Source organism: Carya illinoinensis, chromosome 8 (assembly GCF_018687715.1).
Source record: "Carya illinoinensis cultivar Pawnee chromosome 8, C.illinoinensisPawnee_v1, whole genome shotgun sequence".
NCBI lineage: Eukaryota > Viridiplantae > Streptophyta > Magnoliopsida > Fagales > Juglandaceae > Carya > Carya illinoinensis.
The window spans coordinates 7,593,395-7,603,128 of NC_056759.1; the positions used below are offsets into that span (position 1 = coordinate 7,593,395).

The 9,734-nt window shown below is 36.1% G+C and overlaps 1 protein-coding gene across 1 annotated transcript; it reads right to left on the reverse strand.

Annotated features, from left to right (window-relative positions):
- Positions 1–240: 240 nt before the first annotated feature.
- On the reverse strand, positions 241–4,456 carry LOC122274255 (GDSL esterase/lipase EXL3-like). Its single transcript, XM_043083276.1, has 5 exons — positions 4,097–4,456; positions 2,276–2,406; positions 1,927–2,160; positions 951–1,206; positions 241–806 (listed from the first exon to the last, which is right to left on the reverse strand). The coding sequence occupies exons 1-5, from the start codon at positions 4,356–4,358 to the stop codon at positions 616–618; spliced, it is 1,074 nt and encodes a 357-aa protein (XP_042939210.1). The 5' UTR covers positions 4,359–4,456; the 3' UTR covers positions 241–615.
- Positions 4,457–9,734: the final 5,278 nt, after the last annotated feature.

The following is a 9,734-nucleotide window of genomic DNA, read 5'->3' on the forward strand; positions in this document are numbered from 1 at the left end:
AATCCAAACTATTTTAGATTTTAACATTAAATTAATAATAGTCAGACAATTATTTTACTAGTTATAAACAATGCGATATTTACTTCATTAAATTAATAAAGGTATTAGTGAAATTTCTTTAAAAAAACAATTTAAAATTTACATAATTAACAATCCTTCGTTAAAAATAAAATATTATTGTTAATTAAAATCCCGATTGTGGATAATTACTCGATCGTAATGCCATGTATTAAGCCTTCATGCATCTTAAATCTTTGCAGACACCTTCCATTATATACTTAATTTGAGAACAAACAATTCTTTTGGTCGAAATTACCACTTCAAACTTTGGATACAATATACAGGAAATTATTCTTTCTGATCAATTGGCTGATCATCTAGATAGGCCGATCGAGGCAACGTACCCAGAAGATCATAAGATCATGAGTTCTTCAATTTATTCTATAAATAATAAAATATTACAAAAAGCTGCATATATGAGTACCAATGCAAACCCAAATTATTAAAATCACCGTTGCCTGCAGTTGATGGAAGGAAATTAGTCAGAATAGAGTACTGCATGGATCAGTGGTGGAATTCAACTTGAATAAGCTCTGCAATGCATGGGTCGCCAGCTCAGAAGAAGCTACTGAAGTTCTTTTGGAGGATTATAGGAATAAGGGTTCTATATGCTGCTTCCGTGGGATGATAACTATCCCAAAAAATATATTTAGATGCATCTGTACAGGTGGGAGACGCTGGGTTACATAGTATAGATGCTTCTATATTCCCTGTACCACAGCATCCTTTATTCGCAAACTCAAAACCTGCATAATTATATATTGAAATGGAGTAATCAATAGATAATTAAATAAAAATGAGAAAAAAATTCATGCGTGGACGTGATTAAGGAAACGAGAGCTAGCTAGCTCTAGCTAGGTCATGCACAAAAAATAATCTTTGCTAATTACCATATTTTTTAGGGTTTTCAATGAGATCGAGTAGAGGGCTGTAAACATCAAGATAGACCATCTTGCTGTTGGGTAGGTTTCTGTTAAGGGAATCCAGACTTGCTGACAGTTTCTTGTTGAACAGTTTTGCTGCTTGGTTGTACTTTGCCGAACACTGTCTCATTATTCCTCCGGCCAGAGTTCTTTGTGACGGCACACATCCAATCGGCGGTGCACTCAGTACTCCAATCCTTCGTGCCCCTTGCTCATATATTTCCTTCAAAATATTGTATAGAATTTATCAATACTATTGAGCTTAACCCGTTTGATATCACATTAGAAAGAATATTTATTGCTGTTATTAATTACATGCATGCCATTCATAAAAATTAGTCTGCCGGACATGAAAGTTATAATATTTAGAGTAGTTTTATAAATACATACAGTTTTACTTGCCAAGTTATAATATTTAGAGTAGAGAACAAAATTATCTTCATGCCGCTGCAAATTAGCTCCTACCATTAGGCCACACTTATTTTTACAACTATTCTCATATCATCTCAATTAATTATTATAGTATTTTTAAATTATCACACAAAATAAAATAAACAATTAAACTTTTTCAAATGTTAAAATAAAAATAATATAAAAAATTATTTTAACAATATTTCATTCAACTTTTAGCTTTTATACGATACCATTCACACCAACTTATAATAAGAGGAATCTTTTAGTAATATTGGATTGGTCGATCATGTTCAACCCGCAAGTTTTTCTCCACTTAACATAAAACAAAATGAAATTTAATTATGCCAATGAATAAATGATCAGGAAAATAGACAATGTTTGAAAATATATATATATAAAGCCACCTAGCTTGTAATTTAAGTGTGAGAAATCTTTAGTTTAACCCATTAAAAATTAGACAGATAACACATATATATACGTACGTACAGATCTAGAAGTGAAATATAAATGATCATGGAATTATTGCTACCTTAAAGAATGTGGTAGCCTTGTCGAGCATAAGGTCCGTGTAGGAAGGGACATCGTACTCCAATTCCCGTGCATGAGAGAGGAAATATGTATTGGCAATGTCATCGCTTCCAGCTACCACCAGATATAGACTTTTTGACAAGATGAAGTTTGTCCTCTCTTCGACAACAATTCCTTCAAGCTTCGCTTTGTATTCTTTGAACATTTCTAATTGATCGGACATTGATAGTACTGACTGTTTTTATTGCAATCAAAAGTTAGAAAAAAAAGAATGGTGGAGGCACGAATCAAGGATATGCATGCATGAAAATAGATGAAATTATATGGACCCAAAAAGAAAAAGGAAGTACCGCTAGTTTGGCTGTCAAGGGATCATATCCTGAGGCACCTGAAGCGAAACATACTCCTGTGATCAAGTCTTGAGGTTGAAGATGTGGATCCAAGTATGCTGGCACAAGCTCTTTTATTCCCAATTCCTCCGCTGAAATTAAAGGTGAAACAATAATTAGTTTGAGAACTTTATTTTTTTTTTATTTTTTATTTTTTTTGAAATAGTCTTCAATTCAATTCATGAATGAAGGAAACTTTATTCAAATTTATAATAGTTATTCATCTGATTAAAATTTATAATTCTATTGATTGAAAACTAAATGACTAAGGATAAAAATAAAATAAAAAAAATAAAAAAGATGAAAAGGGCATGACGAAATCGGTATTTTCTTTTTGAGTAATGCTACATATAATTATGAAGTATGTCAACGATATATAATCATTTTAAAAAATAGTAAAATTTATGATTAAAAATATTAATTTTTTATTTTTTATTTATATCTCATATTAATTTTTTTTTAAATTATACGATATTTACATAATTACGTCTATAAATATCTTTTTTTTTGAGTATTAAATTTCAACGCCATTCGGTTGGGAGTACACTAAATTTATAATAAATGGGCAGAACCACCCATGATAAGTACTTCGGGGTGTTAATTGGTTTGTGGGGTCATGGCAACAGAGAGTTTGACTTTGGTTTCCTGGAGGTGACGCTGGCCGGACACGTAATTTATACGACTCAGTTGACACGTGAAATCATTTGTGTTACATCAAAATATATAACTAGCTAGAGAGATGATCGAAAATAATATTAATACTATAATTAATGAGTTTTGTAGATCAGCAGATACATCCTAGCTAGGTTAATTTTGTTCTGCTATGTATTTTGTTCGCTGGCCAATAATACATTTCCTTGGTGCATGGTGCATGTATTCCTGTATTCATAGATAAGTTTGAAACTGCTTTTTGCAGGGACTGGTGCCGTAGCTAGACTCTAGCATTACATGATACTTATAAAGGCTTACGCGGTATTAAATATAGCTCCGTTCGATGTTGAGTTGAATTGAAATGAATTGAATTCTTTATAAATAATATTAATGAATTGAAATAGAGTAAGTTTTCTTGAGCCCAACTAAAATAAATTTATATGTATTTAAATATTAAGATGAATTTAAATTTATTTATTAGAAGTTTTTAAAAGTAATGGATCCCACATAATAAAGAAGTGTTAAGTTAAAAAAAAAAGTTACGGATCTTACATGTAATGAGATTTTGAGTTGAGTGATGTTTAGGTCCAGTTTGGATAAACGGTACAGATGATATGTTTTTATATATATCGTATAATAATTTTCTCTATCCAAACACACTATATTTCATTTTTAAATTTTAAAAATATCTATTTAAACAAACAATAATAAATAGTGAAAACTGATAATGAACAATACATAAACAGTTGACAATTCGGCTATCCTATTAAATAGTGGAACGCACACATTTTTTAAATCTTAAAAATTAAAAACTATCTCACCATCTCACTATCCAAATTAATACATATTTTTTTTTATAAATTATTTTATCTCATCTAAACTATATATTCAAATGAGACATTAGTAATTTGTTGGTTATGGGTAACTAATAAAGTTCCCATCAGTGTAATTTTCTCTTGATCCATCTCGACATTTATATACCCTCAGATATGGCAATTCAAACAATTATAACATGCTACAACTACAAAACAGGGCAAAAGGGGAACTAGAATACCAGAAACGGAGAGAGAGAGAGAGAGAGAGAGAGAGAGAGAGAGAGAGAGAGAGAGAGAGAGAGAGCTATGTCCATACCTATCAAGTCTGAGGGAACCTTTCCATTGCCGAATCTGCCTGTTGGAACTTTTCCTCTAAAATCCTTTCCATAGGGAGGGAAATTGCACTTAGCAATAGTTCTCAGGTAATTGTTGTTGCCCGGATCCACGATTGAATCACCAAATGCTATAACTGCTGGAATGGTTTCATTCGGTGGCACCTGTATGGCAGCCTTGGAATTGCAGAAAAGAACAGAAAAAATTATCAGAGTAAACAATACAGAAGAAGAAGAAGAAGACATTTTAAAGAAGAGAAACTGCAGTGTCTTCTTTGCTTGCTTGCTCTCTCAACTTGGGTTAGTTCACTCACTTCCCAGTCTTGGCCAGGGAGTTCCCATAGCGCATATATTTATATCTGCTGGAGCCTGCTGGCATTCTTTTTTAGTGATTTATTGGCACATAAATAAGCTTGACCCAGCACTAAAATATAAAAAAAATGATCTGTATAAATTTTAAATAGATAATTTTTATATAATTAAGTTTTTGTAAAAAGTGGATCTCATTTTAAGAAAACGGTAAAAAAAACTATTTTTTATTAGTAAGAGTCACTTTTTTATAATTAAGTTTTTGTAAAAAGTGGATCTCATTTAAAAGAAATGGTAAAAAAGATTATTTTTTATTAGTTATACTCACTTTTTTATAAAAATATTTGTATAAAATTTATCTATTTAAAACTTGTAATTAACATTACTCAAAATATAAACACGTACACTCTCTCTCTCTTTAAACTTACCTAATTTTCTGGTTCACAGCATACACAGTTTTTTTTGACTCCTAACAATCATGAGCGTAAGCAAAAAGTGCCTTATCCGAACAAGAAAAATGAAGACCGGTTTGGGACTACTACCCGCATCGGGACACAAGTCCCACCATCAGATAGAGAAGCTGTGATATAGTTGTTGATAGAACACAGGGATGTCTTCGCATGAAGCCATGAAGAGATGCCCGGTATAGACAATGAGGTCATTGAGCATTGCTTAGGCGTAGACCCAACGCATAAGGCAATGTGACAGAAGAGGAGATCATTCAGTGCGAAAAAGTACGCCGCCATTAATGAAGAGGTTGAAAGGTTGCTTGCGGCCGGCTTCATCAAGGAAGCCCACTACCCGGAGTGGCTATCTAACGTTGTCATGGTGAAAAAGGCGAATGAGAAGTGGAGAATGTGCATAGACTTAACATATTTAAACAAAACTTGCCCAAAAGATAGCTTCCCCTTACCGCCCATCGACGTCATTGTAGATGCTACAACGGAGCATCATATGTTGAGCTTCATGGACATGTATTCAGGTTACAACCAGATATGGATGAATGCAGCGGACGTAGAAAAAACATCTTTCATCACAGACCGCTGGCTATATTGCTACCAAGTCATGACCTTCGGACTGAAGAATGCAAGGGCGATCTACCAGAGGCTGGTGAATTGAATGTTCAAGGAATAGATTGGGAAATCTATAGAGGTATACGTGGATGACCTGCTGGTAAAGAGCAAAGAGCCCGCCCAGTACCTTGTGGATTTGCGAACAGCGTTTGGAGTCTTATGCTGTTACAAAATGAGGCTGAACCCATCGAAATGTGCTTTTGGGGTCCAGTCGGGGAAATTCTTGGGCTTCATCATGTCTGAAAGAGGAATTGAAACTTCTCCAAATAAGATAGAGGCCATAATCAATATGGAACCACCAAAGAATCTGAACGAGACTCAACGACTAGCGGGGAGAGTGGCCGCCCTGGGAAGGTTCATAGCCAGGTCAACCGATAAGTGCCTCCCCTTTTTCCAAGTTGAAAAAACAGTGGTTTTACACGACACTACACATAGAGGGGGGTGAATAGGTGTAATCCAATTTTTATGGCCTTTTGAAAATTTGTCAAACAAGCAGTTAGTAAATGAATCAAATAACACAAATAATCAACACATGATTTTGATCACGGAGTGGAAACTCATTTGAAGAACATCTTCAAAATCTAAAATCCCTCCGGGTGTAAGACACCACCTCAAATCCACTATAAAAATTTTAGTTCGTTACAACCAATTTAGAGACACTCACAAAACCTTTGTAGTAGCTAAACTTGGCTTGCAACACTACGAGTGACCCACTCGATCTCTACACGCATGTAGTGTCAGAACTCTGACCTTTCTATAGCTTCCCACGAGAATCTCTCGATCTCTGCATCAACAGCAGCTCCAGACTCTTCCGGCCAACAAATATGTCCACTTTAATGGACTCATGTAAGAGTTGATTTTGAGTGTGTTGTGATGGAGAAGTGTTTATCCAAGAGAGAATCAACCAAGTGGGGGAGAGGTTGCTTTAAAAAGTTCTTGGAGACCCTTAGGGTTTTTGTTCTGATTCTCCACACCTAGAACAGAAGTTAAGCTGTTCTATTTATAGTTCCAATCAAAGGAGGCGCTTCAAAACCCTAAATTGTAAGTGATCTGGAACATTGGCTCGAGCGAGGGTCAAGCGGCACAATCTGCCTGAGTTCGCTCGAGCTCAGTGTCGAGTGGCACACTTTGTCTGAGTTCGCTCGAGCTCAGTGTCAAGCGAGGGTCGAGCGGCACACTCTGCCTGAATTTGCTCGAGCGAGGGTCGAGCGGTGCAATTTTCCCGAGTTCGCTCGAGCGCCCTATTGAGCGAGGGTTGAGCGAATAGATCTGTTTTGACCAATAACGAGCACACTTCAAGCCTTTCCACAACAACACTTGTTACAACACTATTTTACACAGGTTTTAACAAGAATATGCCAATACACTCATTTTTCCCTCAACAATCTCCCCCTTTGGCATTTCTGTGACAAAACCTCTAACCTATACATATGACTTAATCCTAGCACACCCATCACTAGATCCATATTCTTGAACATATTGAAATATTTCTGCACACACTTAGCAAACAGTTAAACATACCCATACACATATGCACAAAAACGTGTTTGTAATTCACAAACCATAATTTATGAATAGTCATGTCAAGTACAGGTTTTAGAAAAGAAATATTTCATTAAGCAACAAATCAGAAATTGAGTTCAAGAATCAAACAACAACAGCTAACATGAGATATAAATCAAAAGACACAACCAAAAGCTATTGTTCCCCCCCCAAAAAAAAAGTGTTATTAACACTGTGTTACTAAACAACTAACATTCCACACTCCACACTCCCCCTGAGTTAGTACTGTACTACTCCTCATTTTTGTCACAACAGGTAAAGGGTCTCAATCATCACCATCTGCATCCTCATCCTCCTCATTAAGTTGTCCTTTGATGTCGTTAAAATGTTAGGTCACAAACTGCTGCAGGTTATTGATTTTAACATCGAGGTTGTGAACTGTAGCATCTATAGTATCGAACCGGGCATCAAGATGGGCTAGATACTCAAGAACCTGCTAAAGGCTGGGCTCAGTCAAACCGGGGGCTAAAGTGGATGGTGCCGAGGTAGACGGCTGAGAATTGGATGGCCGAGAGCTCGAAGGCTGAGAAGAGGGAGCGGGAGGGTGCTCAATAAGGAGAGGGTGTGGGGTGGTGTGAGCACGACTAAGCTGGACAGTCCTACGACCAATAGGAGCCTTAAGTGCAATTCTAGGCTACAGGGGAAGTAAAACGACTGACTGGGAGAGGGCCAATCAGGTGATTAGACAAGCTAAGGGCAAACCAGTCCTTGTTTTGGAGGACCAATACGCCTCAAGAATAACCCGACACAAAAGACTTCCTAGATCAATGGAAACACCATTGATCAAGGCATACAATAGAGTGGCAAGGTCAAGACCCACATCACTATTATGACCAGAGATCTAAATTAGTAAGAACAATCCTACTAAGAATGAGGTGATCAGGTGTAAAACGAGTAGTCGAAAGAGGGGTTGTCCTTTTCCAATTACTAGGCCGACCACAAAGACATCCATCAATGACTTGTGGACTGGGAGGAGATGTCCGTGTATAGGGATACACAGGATGGGACACATGAGGGGCATTTAGTGTAACGCCCGTCCTTGTGGTGGGTCCTTTTTCATATCGATTTTGATAAAAACCGACAGGAATTACGATTCATTTTCAATCTCTTTTCCATACATACCAGGATACAAAAGACTCCATGTTATAAATAAAATCTCATATTTTTCTTGATTAAAAATTTCAGCGGAAAACATTACATTACATAATTAAAGCTTTTAATGTGAAACATCTTGCCTAGGCCTTCGTGCTCTTCCCCTTGGGCTGTGCCTGTTCTGACCTGTCATGCTCATCTTATGCCTGGGAGGGTACACATAAAAACTAAAATGAGTCGATGACTCGTAAGCATTACTTCATACAGTCAAAATATAATAACATAGTTTTTCAGTCATGCAGTTATCATTCCATACATACATATCTTACGTAGCATGCATACGTCTTTCTTTTCGTTTGAAAACGTTTCGAGGTGGGGTTTTTATTTAAAACATGATTTCTTCTTTAAAACAGTTCCCTACGCATCGCTGCCTTCGTTACTTAAAGAATCTTTTCATGCATTTATATTTCTACGTACATTCATGCATACATATGTTCATTAAATCATCTTTTCTTACTTACGTACATTCATGCATTCGGTCCATTCATTCATACATACATACATGCATCCATTCTTAACATGCATTCGTTCATTCTTATCACTTTCATGTGGCCGTTGCACACTGTTACGCCTCGTGCGCTGGGGTTAGCGGTCTTTTGGACCTGATTCCGCCCTTGGCCGCGGGTTGGGAATCCATTCAGTCAGGGTGCAGCACTGGGTGCACTACCAGTTCTACTTACCCGGCATTGCAATCTGCCCATTGCTTTGATATCATTTCCAGTCCAGTCCATGTGGCCATTACGTATTTTCATACATCATACATTCAATCCGTTCATTTCTTTACAGTCCTTTCCTTTTCATTCGTATCATTTAAAGCATAATTTTCTTTACTTTTCATAAAGGTTGCTTTAAAAAGAAGTTTCTTTAAGAGGAAAATGATTTTCTTTCTTTTCCATTAAAGTTGTTTTAGAAAGAGTTATTTTATTTTAGAAAAGATAGTTTTCTTTCTTTATCAATCCTTACAGTCCTTAACAGTTATAACGTCTTTTAAAGCTTCATTTCATTTCCTTTCTTAAATATACACACAATACGTACTACTTATAGCATCCATTCACATGCATACACGTACATACATTGGGTGCATAAAAAGGGGCTACCAAGAAAGGCCGCTATGTACTTATACTTGAAAACTTACGTTTTATTTTCCTTTTTACAGAAAAGCTTTCGTTTTCTTCTTTTTCATTTTTATAGAGAAAACTCTAGAAGAGTATGAACGTAACACTTACCTGGACTTCATGCCATACTCAATCCATACAGTCCATTCATGTGCGTGTCAGATGGCAACCTACATGCATACACATAACTTTATGTCATTATCTATCTAATGCATAAGTAACTATTCTAGAAAATAGAACTATGCCTTGCTTGAAATATTCTCTATCCATCCCTGGGCTCTTACGTACTATTTACTATGTTAAAACCTTCGAGGTCTTATTCCTTAAAGTGAACCTCTGTGATTCACCTTAGGGTTAAGACACTAAGACCTCCGTCTCGTTCTTCTTTTTACACAATCCAACGCATGATT

Bases quoted from the DNA above. Each gene is read 5' to 3' on its own strand.
- LOC122274255 (XM_043083276.1), bottom strand. From the start codon at position 4,358: ATGTCTTCTTCTTCTTCTTCTGTATTGTTTACTCTGATAATTTTTTCT. The intron at 2,161-2,275 runs GTACTTCCTTTT...CAATAAAAACAG, and splicing joins CCTTGACAGCCAAACTAGCG to TCAGTACTATCAATGTCCGA. The intron at 1,207-1,926 runs GTAGCAATAATT...AATATTTTGAAG, and splicing joins AGGCTACCACATTCTTTAAG to GAAATATATGAGCAAGGGGC.